This window comes from Eschrichtius robustus, chromosome 3 (assembly GCF_028021215.1).
Source record: "Eschrichtius robustus isolate mEscRob2 chromosome 3, mEscRob2.pri, whole genome shotgun sequence".
Classification (NCBI taxonomy): domain Eukaryota; kingdom Metazoa; phylum Chordata; class Mammalia; order Artiodactyla; family Eschrichtiidae; genus Eschrichtius; species Eschrichtius robustus.
The window spans coordinates 5,477,253-5,493,231 of record NC_090826.1 but is presented as its reverse complement, the minus strand read 5'-3'; the positions used below and the strand labels follow the sequence as shown (position 1 = coordinate 5,493,231).

Genomic DNA, 15,979 nt, shown 5'->3' with positions numbered 1-15,979 from the left:
GGAGGCCCAGTGAGGTAGGGGCTCTTTCCTCTTTGACTGGTTCGAGTTACGAGGAAGGGCAGCCCAGTGGCCAGAAGGGGGCCCATCGCTTCTCCTAAAGGCTTTCCTGATCCCCAGTCTTGACTTTGACCCAGGCTTGGGTGCTCAGTACTGTATCTTAAACCCTTCGTTCCCAGCACCCTGTGGACCGAGAACACATCTTCTGGGGATCCAGGTGTTTTGGAAGCCAATGAGGAATACTGATGAGGAAACTGGGAATTTGGAAGCAGCAGACCTGGGACGGTATCTTGGCTCTGATACTAACCAGCTAGGTATCCTTGGATACATTTCTTAACCTCCTGGAAATGAATTACTGCTGCAAAAATGAAGATAAGGGCAGTACCTACCCAAAAGGGATGTTGCCAAGTCACTGAATGAGGTGATGCTTATAGAGAGATGGGTACAGGACCAGGTATTCAATAGGTGCTCACTAAGTGGTGCACACCATCCTTGCCGTTGCTGTCATTAGCTGGCTGTGGTCAGGGAGGAGGAAGCCTGAAGAAGGAGAAGCAAAACCAGCACCCTGGCCAGGCCTCTGTGAGCCAGCAGACTGTGAACAGACAGGGTGCTCTTGCCACTTTAAGACGTCGGTAGCTGATGTTATTTATTAGTTAAAATTTTAATCATATGAATTGTGTAGGGACATGTCACCAGGGATGCTGAGTAATTAGAAATTAAGGAAAGACTATGGATTTGAGTTCCTGAATTGATACCACCGAAACACACCCAGGTAACAGGAAATTAAGTTTTAATGTGTTCGCGTGCCAGCAGAACGCGGCACAAAAATTCAGATGATTAAAAAGTCAGAAGAGAGCCCTGGGAGACCCTCTGAGCTGCTGCTAAACAGACCGGATCCCTGCACTGGAGTCATGAGACCAGACACCTGGACCACAGCTCTCGGTACCGGACAGGAGGGGTGGCCGGGACTGGACTTGAACCTGGGTTCAAGTCTCAGACATGGGACCAGTAGGGATAAAAAAGCTGCCATGACTGAATGGCAGGGTTGGGATGAGGCTGAGAAGAGGGGTACCTGTGAAGGCAGGTGGTCCTTCAGCATATCCCACTGCTCAGAACGAGCTCCCGTGGGTGACTGATCAGACCCTGTCCTCAGAGAGGGAAACAAGTTCGTTCTAACACCATTTCTCCATGGCAACAATCACCGCATCATATTGCAATGACCAGTTTCATGTTTCTGTAAGTTTCCCAAGTAGGATGCTCTATACTGAGACTTCCCTGGCGGTCCAGTGGTTAAGACCCTGTGCTCCCAATGCAGGGGGCACAGGTTCGATCCCTGGCTGGGGAACTAAGATCCTGCATGCCTCACGGTGCGGCCAAAAAATAAATAAATAGATAGATAAATAAAAATGTTTTAAAAGACAGTATTAAAAAAAAGGATGCTCTGTCTTACTTGCCTCTCTAGATCCTGTGCTTAACAGATCACCTAGTATCTAGATACCAGATAGAGGTGTTCTAGTATCTAGAAAATACTAGATGCTTAATTTATGTTTGTTGAACTGGACAGAGCTGGATAGAGTCAAAGAGAACACCTCTTCAAGAAAGGTACAGACGGAGTGCTACGGCAATGAAAGACAGGGGATAATTTCTTCTGACTGTAGAAGATCAGGGAAGATGCCCTAGAAGGTTCAGAAGTTACAAGGCTAACACAGTCTCGATGTAGACGTGGGGAAAAGAGATTCTGAGCAAGGTACACATTATACAGTGTAGGCCAGTGGGTGCATGGCAAGTCTGAAGAAGAACGTGGTGAAATAAGACATCCACCGACCAAAGCCACACTATCGTTTACGGAAAGCAAAAAATCTGTATTCTGTTTAAAAGCACAGAGTGGCAACACGCAGACTCACTTGACCCTTTGTGAGCTTCTGCCACTCAGCTGTTTCATCAGCCCACTTACTTACCCCTTATCTATTCATTGCTGTTTCCCAAACCCAATTTGGGCACCATGCATGTTTGTGGCTGGCTATTTTAAATATTTCCCATCAGCTGCAAGCAAGATACCTATTTATCTTACGGCTGCAAGCAGGGCTGAAATGATCTGACATCGCCACGAGGCAGACAGTTATTTCATGCCCTGTTAATTCCTAATGCGGTAACTACAATATCATTCCTACTTTTAAAAGAGGTGCCTTTTTTTTCCTTCTTAATACGTGGCCTAAGTGTCCAAATAAAGAATATCACTTCTAATGAGGCCATGTCCAAAAACATAACCTTGCCTGCCGCTTCCACATTCAAGACGGGGCTTTGAGCTTTCAGGCACTTAGTTGAGAAGTCAAAGCAGCTCTTCATTCTTTCAGGCAGCACAAACAGGTCAGCAAAACCAACCTCTCTCTTCACTGCTGAAAATTCTGGTCAGAGGCAATGGCTGGCATTTCTGCTGGGCAGATGGTCCAGGCTAGGGGGTACCTGTCCGCCTCGGAACGGGCTCAGTGGGGAAGGATGCCTTTGCCCATGTTACCCACAGTCAAGACAACAGCTTCTGTGCAATGTCCACGCATTGGTTCCAAAGGCAGGACGTCACGGCAAGGCACGCCTTGTCATCAGAGCAGAGAGCCTCGTCCCCAGGCGGGGGAGTATCAGGTCTGCAAAGGGCTGAGAGAGATGCTAACATGTCACAGTTCTGGGCCCCTGTTGCTGTAAATCACGTTAGCTATTTTTCAGCAGCCTCTGTCTCTGCCCATCGCTCGTTTCCATCCCTACCCCCTCGCTGTCCAGCCCTCACCAGCACCTGGTTCCCTGTGTTTATGTCATTTCTTAAGACCAAGTCTGCCTTAGGCGCCCCTGCTATGTGTTTGGTCCAGAGCCTTGCAATTCTTCCATCCCAGCCCTCATGACCCCGCGTTAAAGTGGCGTGCTTGATTTTTTTTGTCCCCATGAGAAGGGGAGCACTCTTGTTGACATCAGTGCATCCTTGGTACCTCTCCCAGTGCTGGTGGGTAGAAAGCATTCAACAGCTGGCTGATGAACGAAGGGTATGTGCTGGACTTGACCCAAAACCCCGCCAGAATGCCCAGGGCAAGTGTTCACACCGTAGAGCCAGGCGGATCTTGGCTCACGTCCCAGCTCTGCATTGATTCGTGGCGGGATGTGGGGCAAGAGAAGCCCTCGCGAGGTGCCACCTCTTCATCTATGAAACAGGTGTAGTAATATGTACCTGGTGTGGATGTTTTGAGAAGGGTCGAGTGAGATGGTGTACTTGGAGTACAGGACACTCGTAAGCCTGTGGCCAGGGGTGGCTCCTGTTATGGGAACCCAGCAGTGAAAGTGCTGGGAAGTCGACAGCCTGGATTCTGAGACATCCGGCGCTTTCAGGAGAGAGGGGTGAGGACAGGGCAGAAGACAGCCCCGCAAGCTTCCGGGGCCAGCGAAAAGCACCATGAACTTGAAAAGTACTCTTCCAGCTTGGCCCGAAGAACAACATCTCCTTGGGCTGACTTCACCCAGCTCATCCCACCCATGGCGTGGCGATCCTGGAGACACGGGGGCACCAGGTGTGCCTCTCTGCATTCAGGAAATGCACTCCCCGCCCCCCCCCACCAGAGGTCCTCTCCCCGCACACCCCAGGCGCCAGGTAAGCAGGCATCAATCTACCTGGAGAGCAGGACCCGCTTCAGGCCTGCTGAGATTTCATCTCATGAAATGTTGACATCACAGCCACCTTCTTTTTCCTCCCTGCCAACCCCTGTCATCCCAGGAAACCTTATTGAGCTGGCTTCTCCTTGGCTTATAGACAAGACAACTAATCACGGACCTAAGAGCTCGTCAGCTTCAAAAGCGGCTGCCCCCATCCTGGGCCTGGATGAGAAAATCAATGTGCCTCTGAGTTGCCATGTGTACCAAGGGCCTCAGCCTCTGAGAACAAAAGAAGCCAGACCTCTGAGCAGTTCCACGAACAGGGCTGGAAGCTTTCCTGGTCTGAGGGAAGGCTTACAGCAAGTGATATGTTAAATGGTAGATCCAAATATCTATCATGCCCTCGAACTGAGGAAACCAGCTGGAGTGGTAGAAAATCACAACTCCAAGACCCTGGGCAGGACTGTCTGCCTCACCCAGCGGTAGGGGTAGCTGGTTGGCACCATACCTGGCATGATATATGTACTAAGTCAATGGGAACCACCTGACTGAATCCACTGAAGAAGGAAGCAGAGTCCAAACTGGGAAGCCCCCCTCCTCCTGTGAGATGCAAAACCCATGTATATATGCACTGCAATTTCCCAGGTGGGAAGGACCACCTGCCTACTGTCCCCTGCATGACAACTGGGCTTCCCAGCCACTGGTCCAGATCAGAGCAAATGCAGGAGAAACGTCGGTGAGATGTGGGGCTGCTCTTGCCAGATAAATCTTCCTTTGGGGCTGTTTAAAAATCATGCCCATGGCAGACAATCCACAGCAAAGGACATCCATAAACACGAGAATGACCTCATCCCCACGAATAACTAAGAAAAACCCAAGTTCAGATTCAACGGGGTATCATCTTTCACCCATCAGCGTGCGAGAGGGTGCAGAAGAAATGGTCATTCTCAGCGCTGCTGGGCAGGCAGTTAGCACAGCCACTTGGGAGCCATTTGACAGCATCCAGTTAAACTGAAAATACTCAGACCCTACACCCAGCGATGCCAGGTCTGGGTGGCACACGTGCACAAGCAGACGTGGATGAGAACGTTGACTGAAGTATCGTAACGTTGGAAAACTGGAAAGAATCCAAAAGTGCACCGACCAAGGAGTGATTCAAATGCTTATACACTTGAATACTATAGAGCAGTTCCAAGGGAAGAGGGGATCTCAGAATCCAAAGGCTAGGTGAGAAAGGTAAGCTAGGAAACACTACGTTACACACACAATCCTCCCCAGCTTTAAGAGCTTAACTTATGGCCCGTCTCACTCAGGAAGCTTCTCTGATCATCCCAGCCCACTCTGAACTCCCAGGACACTTCTCTTAAACGCTCAGCCTTCTGTACTCCTCAGTACTGTTCATGACTTGTAGGTATGGACATGGCTACCTCCTCGATTTCAATGCGAGTCCCTGGGGCAGAGAACACGGCTCCTATTTTCTCAGTAGACACCACAGGGCCCCCGCGCAGAGTAGGGGCCACAGTCAACGTCTGCTGATCGACTCAATGGGACAGCTCCCCAAGCCCAATGGGAGCGGCCACCACACCTCACACCCACCTTGGGCCTCACTCTCCAAGAACCTGAAAACACACCCCTTGTGTTGCTGCTAAAGCTCCTCCAAGCCCGCCTCCCGTTCCTACTGCCCCGCTGTCGCTCACGCCCAGAAAGCCATGGAAACCCTGCACTGTCTTGTCCATCCCCTTCCTCGGTGGTCTGAGGGTCCAGGCCGCCCACACACACATGTCTACATGTTAGACTGCAAGTGAGGAAGCCACGAGTAACTCCGAACATAAATATGGCCTAAGAATAACCATAAATCATTCTGATTCCATCCAGTGACGATTCTAATTTATAACAGGAGGGAAGAAAAGGAACACTGTGGCTTTTTTTTTTTTTTCCCGCTGGGCTTTGGCTGCTGCTGAGGAAGAATCCCACCCTGCTGTTACTTACAACCAGAAGTTCCTGATTTACATAGTACGGAGATGAAATATACCAGAGGCCCACAGGCACGGGGGCTGATGGCCAAGGTCTGGGTGTGAATTCCCGCAGCACGAGTGGCCCCTCGCTTGCCCCTCCCCCACTGCTCACTTTCTATCTATCCCTCCGTCTAGGAGGATACAAGCAAAGCCCCACCTCCCTCAGTTTCGGTAACAATGGCTAATCTGTTTGCACAATCACCGGTCTCAGTGCTGGGGTTGGGCCTGGAGCAGCACGTTCCGGTAATCTGCATTTGAATGTTTCGTGCAGTTGCTTCTATCACGCTGTGCAAACACTGAGCCCGGGAGAACACAGGGAACTGGGATTGGGATGGATTTCTCCTATCCCGCCTTTTTCTTTGTTCATCATCATAAAGCATTGTTATTAGGTGTTTAACAAAAAAACGCAAAAGCATAAAACACAACTTATGTCTCTCTGTGGAGCAATATAATAAAAGCCATTGGATGCTATTTTTAACAGCCGTAAAAGCACACGATTAATATAGAAGAAGTCATAATGATAAAGTGCGTCACAAAGAACGTCAGCGTGGAGGGTGAGCTGTTGAACTCGAGTGGGTCCTGGAGATCAATCCCGACACACTGTAGGACCCAACACACCAGCGGACTCTGGGAGCCCCCTCTCCGACCACTGTGAGTTCCCAGGTGGCTCACAGCCAGCTTCCCAGCTCCTGGCCCAAGACAGCAGCTGCCATACTCCCGGGGAAGATCCTTTACAAGGATCAGCAAGGAAAGCAGAAAAGTGGGTGCTCACTAACTCGCTGGCCAAGAATGCACCACGATTCACATCCTCTCTCTCCCGCTGTGACACATGGCTCAGGCCCTCAAACAATGGAAAAGAGGAACCGGGGGACGTCTCCATGGCTCCTCCAGAGTGAGAGCACGTGGGGTCAGGACGATACCACGGAAACCAGACTGCACCCTGTCCTCCCGCAAACTGAAGTTTGCACAACATCCCAAGATGCTTGCTACTGTGCCCACCTCTGTCCCAGCCCTGCGACACACCTTGTTATCCTTAATACCTGTGAGCTCCCTGAGGTTGCAACACCCAGAGGGAAACGGAAGGGTCTGTCAATAGAGAGAGGGAAGCCAGGCTCTGGTTGGGGATCACCACTCCCATGGGATCCGCTCAACAGAGGCGTTCCTGGCTGCCTCAAGAGGGAGATGCCTTACACAGCTCCCTCTTTCCTCCCAAACTCTCAAGGCACCGGAGGCTCCTTGTGATTCTGCAAGAATCTTGCTGATCCCAATCTGTACACCAATGACTCTCAAGAAACAGCAGCGTCTTAGTTACATCTGGTTTCAGGGAAAACTTAAATGGCGACTATAGGGTAAAAAGTTAGGAAAAAAGAAAGACAACAAACAGGGTCTTGACAAACAAAATACTGTTGACAAGAAGTGCCTGGCATCAAATGACTCGAAAGCAATTCCATCCTATTGCAGCCCGGAAATGACATTTGTAGAAAAAGAGAGCCTTGTCTGCGCTTTACCTCTACTCCCTGGACCTTCAGTTTCATGTGGTCCTCTCTGGTCGTTTTCCCATCTTTCCTCTTTTTCCAGCAATACCCATCTTTCCTGTATTTCACTTTCTTCCTGTTGTAGAGGATCATTGAGCCATTCTGCGGTCTGGAAACAACAAATGGTTAAGTTACCAAGAGAACCGAGCAGAAGAAAAATTTACGAAGAAAGATATCGTAGACCAGTAAAAGTCTCTACAGAAGAGCAATATTCCACATTTGCTGGAACATAATTTTTCACCTTTTATTGCAGCTCCCTGGATTAACCATGTTTTATGGCCAGGCAAAATTTGCTTGTGGATTTGGTACCTAATGAATTAAATGTGTCAATGATAGGCTTAAAAAACATCCCCTTAGTAATAACCACTATCTAATCAGGATATATGGTGTGGGAGCCTGAGCTCTGCCCTGAAAAGTAGGAAAAACAGAGAGAAAGCACAAAGAGCTGGGAGTGTTACGGCAGCCTGCAATATCTTATCTCTTCTAGAAAGATTTTCTGCACATCTTTTAATCCATCACCCAACATTAGTAAATAAATAAGTTTAACGCAGACACTAGATGACTATGTTAAGAACAGACCATTGGAAAACCTAGTCGCTGAGGCCAGACGCTCCTGATTCATTGCCTGCATTTAGATTCCTGCTGGATGTGGAAGAGCCCTACAGCCCTTCTTCCCAAGCAAGCTAAGTACCTGATTCTTTCCCATTTGGGCTTCAGTTGTGAAAGGGCTCAGCACTGCCAGGGAAATTTGTCTATTTGGTCCACGACCACCATATCTTAGAAAAATAGTTACCCACTTGCTAAATGCTAAGAGTGGGATGGCCGTTCTCTGTGCCGTTTAAAAAGAACAAAGAGTGTTCCCTTTTGTCCACACCCTCTCCAGCATTTATTGTTTCCAGATTTTTTGATGATGGCCACTCTTGCACTGTTGGTGGGAATGTAAATTGATACAGCCACGATGGAGAACAGTATGGAGGTTCCTTAAAAAACTAAAAATAGAACTACCATACGACCCAGCAATCCCACTACTGGGCATATACCCTGAGAAAACCATAATTCAAAAAGAGTCATGTACCAAAATGTTCATCGCAGCTCTATTTACAATAGCCAGGACACGGAAGCAACCTAAGTGTCCATCATGGGATGAATGGATAAAGAAGATGTGGCACATATATACAATGGAATATTACTCAGCCATAAAAAGAAACGAAATTGAGTTATTTGTAGTGAGGTGGATGGACCTAGAGACTGTCATACAGAGTGAAGTAAGTCAGAAAGAGAAAAACAAATACCGTATGCTAACACATATATATGGAATCTAAGGGAAAAAAAAAAAAAAAAGGTCATGAAGAACCTAGGGGCAAGACGGGAATAAAGACACAGACCTACTAGAGAATGGACTTGAGGATACGGGGAGGGGGAAGGGTAAGCTGTGACAAAGTGAGAGAGTGGCATGGACATATATACACTACCAAACGTAAAATAGATAGCTAGTGGGAAGCAGCCGCATAGCACAGGGAGATCAGCTCGGTGCTTTGTGATCACCTAGAGGGGTGGGATAGGGAGGGTGGGAGGGAGGGAGATGCAAGAGGGAGGGGATATGGGAACATATGTATATGTATAACTGATTCACTTTGTTATAAAAGCTGAAACTAACACACCATTGTAAAGCAGTTATACTCCAATAAAGATGTTAAAAAAAAAAAAAAAGAACAAAGAGAATCTTGAGTTTCCATAGAAGACCCCAAGCGCCAACCACAAAGAGCAGAGGACGCTTACGCTCATCCGTAAAGCTGTAGCGGTGACAAATTTTGGTTTGGAGACACCAAGGAGACAAAGAACCAAACTCCCCTGGCAGCTGAGGGCAAGTGCGATGGTAAACCTTCCAGAATAAAGCTCCAGCAGCTGGGGGCAGGTCCATCCTTTAAGGAAGATGCCCCCGAAAGCTACAAGACATGGCGCACCAGCCCTAGCCAGCTCTGTGTCACTCTCCACCTGAAGGCTCAACACAGAAAAAGGAAAGGGAAGTGATCTGTGCACCCAGGGGACCACACAGGCCTTCCAGCTCCTTCCTAGCCGGGGTGAGAGAGCTCCTGACACAAACAAGGCAAAGGAAGTGGTTTCTTCTTTTTCTTTTTTTAATCAATATAATTTTTATTGAAGTATAGTTGATTTACAAGGTTGTATTAATTTCTGCTGTACAGCAAAGTGATTCAATTATACATATATATACATTCTTCTTTTTAAATATTCTTTTCCATTATGGTTTATCATAGGATATTGAATAGAGTTCTCTGTGCTGTACAGTAGGACCTTGTTGTTTATCCATTCTATATATAACAGCTTACATCTGCTAACCCCAAACTCCCACTCCATCCCTCCCCCAACCCCCCACCCCCCCTTGGCAACCACCAGTCTGTTCTCTATGTCCGTGATTCTGTTTCTGTTTCATAGATAGGTTCCTTCTGATGCAAGTCGGCTCCTGTATCTCTGCTGCGGCAGAGGTGAGAAAGCAAGCAGCCAGTCTTCCCCGGGGCTGGGGCAAGAGCCTCCATCCCTTTCTTTTCTTTTCCTTTGAACTATGGGCCACTTCACAGTTGGGCACAGAACGTTGGCTACTGATGTCTTACTACTCCACTGTCTGTAGGGGAAAAGAAAATATCACTCCAGGGTGACAGCAGCTAATTGTAGTTCCCACCCAGCCGGGCTGTGTCATTCAGCGGCCATGTGATGACTAAACAGCAAGTCCATTGGAAATCATCGACCTTCAGCAGCGACTCCCAACACTTCATTGTTTGCCAGTCACCGTGCAGCTGGCTTGTGTCAGTGTTGGTTTCCTCCCCACGTCTGCGCCAACTAAAACAATCAGGAAGGAGCTCCATGCGCTGTCACAACCTGTCACCTGACGGTATCTGTCTCGCACTTACGAGTCTGCACGGAAAACCCTACAGTTCTCTTTCATTTCTGAATGGCAGGTGGGCTGGAATACGGGCCCCACCGTGCCGGCCCCTTTCCGCTTCAGCCCTGCTCTGGGTACAGGCACCCAATCTTCAGAGTGCTTAAGCCACTGTCCAGGGAATGAGCAAAGGAAGACATCTGAGCAAATAGACAGGCTCTGCTTGTCTCGCCCCCTCCAAACAGGAAAGAAGACACCCACGAGAGTGTTGCAGGGGCTCCCTCGGTCCCAGAATACTCATCTGCTAAAGAAGACAGGACATTAATCCAGTCCAGCTTCTCGTGAGCTAAGACAGGAAGTGTGATTTGCGCCATCCTCTTGCCCTGTCTAAACGTGGTCAGCGAGCCTCCGCAGTGCCTTCAGGCCAACTCTCCACAGACCACAAACGGTATCGCCCAGAGAGAGGGGACGCCCCCAGACACCATCACATCCACAGTCAATAACAATGGCACCCACCCGAGGAAACCCATCTTCCTCTGGTGACCTGCCCTTTGCGTTCCGGGAGCGTGAGGGGCCCTGTCATCCAACACTTTCAGTAGGACATAATCCCACAGGGAAACAGAGTGTCCAACTTAAATGGCCTTAATAAATGGAATCATCATTTTAACTTGCAATAATGAGCAACCTAATTGTGTTTAATCCGCCACTCGGATTTTATTAGAACTTGCTCTGCTCTGCGTGATGGGGGAAGGTCCCTCCCCGCACAGTTCATGGGTCCTGAGAATGGCAAAGGGAAAGCCAGACAGGCTGCATGCAGAGAGGCCCACGTGCCCCACGATGCAAAGGAAGTGAGGCTGCGCCACCTCCCAGAGCACAGTCAACAGCAAGTCGGAGCTGGTGGGAGGGATCCGAGGAAGGCAGGGGGCCAGAGCGCTGCCCTGGGGAGAAGGAGAGGTGGGCTAGACCGTGCGAGAGGGGGTCCGTCAGGGGAGAGCTTTGATAAGTTTCATGACAGCACGAAAGGGAGCACCCATCTGAGAAGAGCAAAGAAGCAGGAATGGAGTTGAGGACAGAAGGTGATGGCAACTGCAAGGAGGAGGCACGAAAGTCCTGCCACACGACAATGTCACCAGCTCCCAGTTACTGCCAGCTCTGGGGGGAGCGCGCCACGTGTGGCCTACGTCTGCTTCTATGTCTACATCTACATCTATATCTATATCTACATGTCTACATCTACGCCTACGTCTACATCTATATCTACAACTACATCTGTATCCAGTCTATATCTCCATCTGTATCCCCATCTATGTCTATATCAATGTCTACACCTGTGTCTACATCTACATTTGTGTCAACATCTCTTGTCTCTATCTACATCTATGTCTATATCTGCATCTACATCTATGTCTACATCTACTTCTGTATCCATGTCTATATCTACACCTGTATCTCCAATGTCTATATCTATGTCTACACCTGTGTCTATGTCTACATCTACATCTATGTCAACATCTCTATCTATGTCTACATCTACATCTATGTCTATATCTACATCTACATCTATGACTACATCTACATCTGTATCTTCATCTCCATCTATGTGTACATCTATATCTGTCTATACCTGTGTCTCTATCTACATTTATATCTATGTCCGTACCTACACCAATATCTATGTCTACACCTATGTCTGTATCTGTATCTATATCTCTATCTACATCTACATCTATGTCTCTATATCTCATCTATATCTCCATCTATGTCTACATCTATGTCTCTATCTACATCTGTATCTACACCCACATCTATGTCTACACCTATGTCTGTATCTGTATCTATATCTACATCTACATCTATATCTGTATCTGCATCTATTTCTATATCTATGTCTGTGTCTATAACCTACATTTCTTCATCCTCACAGCAACCCTACGAGGTAGGTATTATTACCATCCCCAACATAAAGATGAGGAAATCAAGCCTTTCTAGCCAGAAAGTGACGGAGCAGGATTCACTTGGAGTCACTATGACTCTCCAGAGCTTCCTCCAAGGCATAGACTGTGGGGCCAGTCCCGGTTTGAATCCCAGTTCTGCTCTACTGGCTGGGTGAACCCTGATGCCCTGAAAGCACCCCCACCCAATGGACGGGGATTTGGTGGGTGGCTTCCCAGCTTCCTCACTTCCTGTCCGGGTTGGGATAACACAGAAGCCATCCAAACCTCCTCGCCCCATGGTTAGGATAACTCTGGGTACCCTGTACGGTCTCCCAGAGCCCAAGCTCCAGTCACCCACTGTGGTGACTTGCTGGGAAAAAAATACCCTTTCTTTGTATGCCTCCCCTTCCTCTCTCACGTTCATACTCCCCCTCTGTTGTTTCCTGGGACAACCTCTCAAATAAACTGCCTGTACTGAAATCCTCATCTCAGGACCTCCTTCTGAGAGAAGCCGAACTAAGGCTGACAGTGTAAGAGGGTCTCGGGAAAACAATCCAAGTCCTCCATTGCAGCAGGGAGAGGAATGTCAAGGGAAAAAAAGGTGAACAACCAGGAGGTTCATTCTAACCAGGGAGGTTTCTAGGCAAGAAACCTTTTAATCTAAGAAACTAATAGTTAGCAAAGCCAGTAACACTCGGTGCAATATGGTAAAAAGATCATGGGACCAATGGAAAAACTGCTGCAAATTATAAAAGTAAACAAGCAGGTATATAAAATTAAGAAAATTGAGATACATAATCAATAAAATATATATGCTTATATAATAGCTTATGTGTGTGTGTCATATAGACACACCCACATGTGCACACACACACAAATAAAACAGACAGAAGGAATGACAGAAGACTCCATTTACTAGAGAAAAAGAAAATGAAATACCTAGGCATAAATTTAATAAGAAATTCCCAAAACCTAAGGAGAAAAGCTAAAATTATCTAAAAGACACAAAAGTAGGTTTCAATAAATGAAGAAGGTTAGAAAAAGTTAGGATCATAAAAATGTCAATCTTCCCAAAGTTAATTTATCAATGTAACACAATGGCAACAAGAATCCCAGCGGAGTATTTTTTCTGTGTCTAGAAAAATTTATTATAAAATTTATTGGGAGGGGAAAAAAACACCAAGGACGGGCAGAAAAATTCCAATAAAGAGCACCAAGGTTTAGAGGCTAGCCCTACCAGCTATTAACACATTCTGTAAAGCCTCTATATTTTAAAAAGTATGGAATTGTCATACAAATAAATAGACAGCCAACAGAACAGAATAGAAAATCCAGAACTATCCCCACTTACATACACAAATTTAGCATACAATGAAGGAGGTATCTCAAGTCAGTGAGAGGAGACTGACTTATTAATAAGTGATGTTGGCATGTGGAAAAAAAGATAAAACTGAATCAATCCTTCACATCTTACAAGCAGCATAAATTCCAAGTGGACCAGAGATTTAAATGCAATAAATAAAATCATACATTACTCTAGAAGAAAATACAGGTGAATTTCTCTTACCTGAAAGTGGAGAAAACTTTCCTAAACATGATCAAAAATCTAGCAACAATGTGTGAAAGACAGGTACATCTGATCACATAAAAATAAAACCGCCAGACTATTTTCCAAAGTGGTTGCATGGTTTTACGTTCCCGCTAGAAATATACGAGTATTCCAAAGTCTCCACACCCTCCCCAATAGTTGGCATTGTCTGTCTCTCGGATTATAGCCATCCTAGTAGGTGTGTGGTAGGGTTTTAATTTGCATTTCCCTAATGACTAATGATGTTGAGAGTCTTTTCATGTCCTTATTAGCAATTCATGTAATTTCTTGGGTAAAATGTCTATTTGAATCTTTTGCCCATTTTTAATTTAGTTGTTTGTCTTCTTCTTTTTGAGTTGTAAGAGTTATTTACATAAAATCTGGTTACAAGCCCTTCATCAGATATGTGATTTGCAAGTATTCTCTCCCAATCTATGACTCTTTTTTTTTTTTTTTTTAACTTTGGGTTTATTTATTTTATTTATTTGTTTATTTATGGCTGTGTTGGGTCTTCGTTTCTGTGTGAGGGCTTTCTCCAGTTGCGGCAAGCGGGGGCCACTCCTCATCGCGGTGCGCTGGCCTCTCACTATCGCGGCCTCTCCTGTTGCGGAGCACAGGCTCCAGACGCACAGGCTCAGTAGTTGTGGCTCACGGGCCCAGTCGCTCCGCGGCATGTGGGATCCTCCCAGACCAGGGCTCGAACCCGCGTCCCCTGCATTGGCAGGCAGACCCCCCAACCACCGCGCCAACAGGGAAGCCAGACTCTTCTTTTTTTTTTTTTAATTGCTTCTTTTAAGGAGCGAAGGGTTTCAATTTTGGTAGAGTCCAATTTATCAATTTTTTTCTTTTATGAATCATGCTCTTAGTGTCATATCTAAGAACTTTTTGCCTAACCCAAGTTTGCAAAAATCTTCCCTTGTATTTTCTTCTAAGAGTTTCATAATTTTAGCTCTTACCTTTACGTCTATGATGCATTCGAGTTCATTTTTGTGTGTGGTGTGAGGTAAGGGTCTAAGTTGATTTTTGGCACATGGATATCCAATCGTCCCAGTGCCATTTGTTTTTGTTTTTGTTGTTTAAAAAATTTAAAAAAGGGTATCCTCTTCCCCACTGAATTGCTTTTGTACCTTTGTTGAACATAAATTGACCATAAACATAAGGCTTTATTTCTGGACTTCATATTCTATTCTATTTTCTATCTTTATGTCAGTACTATACTGTCTTGATTGTTGCAGCTTTATAGTAAGCTTTGAAGTCGAGGCTATAAGTCCTTCAACTTTGTTCTTATTTTCAAAATTGTTTTAGCTATTTCTAGGTCCTTTGTATTTCTGTATACATTTAAAAAAATTTTTTTTTCCATGGACAAAATGAAAAAAAAATCTTAACATGTATACAGAAATACAAAGGACCTAGAATAACTAAAACAATTTTTAAAAATAAGAACAAAGTTGGAGGACTTATAGAAAAAATATTTGCAAATTATATGACCAATAAAGGGGTTAATATCCAACATTATAAACAGCTCATACAACTCAACATCAAAAAACAAAAAACCCAATTTAAAAATCGACAGAACTGAATAGACATTTTCCAAAGAATAAATGCAGATGGCTAACAGGCACATGAAAAGATGCTCAATGTCACTAATCATCAGGGAAATGCAAATCAAAACCACAATGAGATATCACCTCACACCTGTCAGAATGGTCATCATCAAAAAGAACACAAATAACAAATGGTGGAGAGGATGTGGAGAAAAGGAAAACCTTGTACACTGTTGGTGGGAATGTAAATTGATGCAGCCACTGTGGAAAACAGTAAGGAGATTTATCAAAAAACTAAAAATAGAACTACCATATGACCCAGCAATTCCACTCCTGGGTTTATATCTGAAAAAACAAAAACACTAATTCAAAAAGATACATGCACCCCAATGTTCATAGCAGCACTATTTACCATACCCAAGATATGGAAGCAACCTAAGTGTCCATCACAGATGAACAGATAAAGAAGACGTTAATATCTATATACAACGGAACACCAGCCACAAAAAAGAATGAAATTTTGCCATTTGCAGCAACACGCATGGACTTGGACGGCATTATACTAAGTGAAATAAGTCAGACAGAGAAGGACAAATACTGTATGATATCACTTATATGTGGAATCTAAAAAATACAACAAACTATTGAATATAACAAAAAAGAAGCAGCCTCACAGATATAGAGAACAACTTAGTGGTTACCAGTGGGAAGAGGGAAGGGGTGAGCGGCAATATAGGAGTAAGGGGTTAGAGGTACAACTATTTATTAGGTATAAAACAAGCTACAAGGATATAGTGTACAACACGGGGAACACAGCAAATATTTTACAATAATTAAAAA

General features: G+C 45.7%; 1 protein-coding gene across 1 annotated transcript in view; it reads right to left on the bottom strand.

The window, feature by feature from the left end:
• The window catches only part of CAMTA1 (calmodulin binding transcription activator 1), an 894,089-nt gene that overhangs the window by 446,429 nt on the left and 431,681 nt on the right, over positions 1-15,979 (bottom strand). Inside the window, exon 6 of the mRNA XM_068538797.1 lies at positions 7,151-7,286. Within this exon, the coding sequence (XP_068394898.1) occupies positions 7,151-7,286 (136 nt within the window). The remainder of the gene's footprint in view (positions 1-7,150; positions 7,287-15,979) is intronic.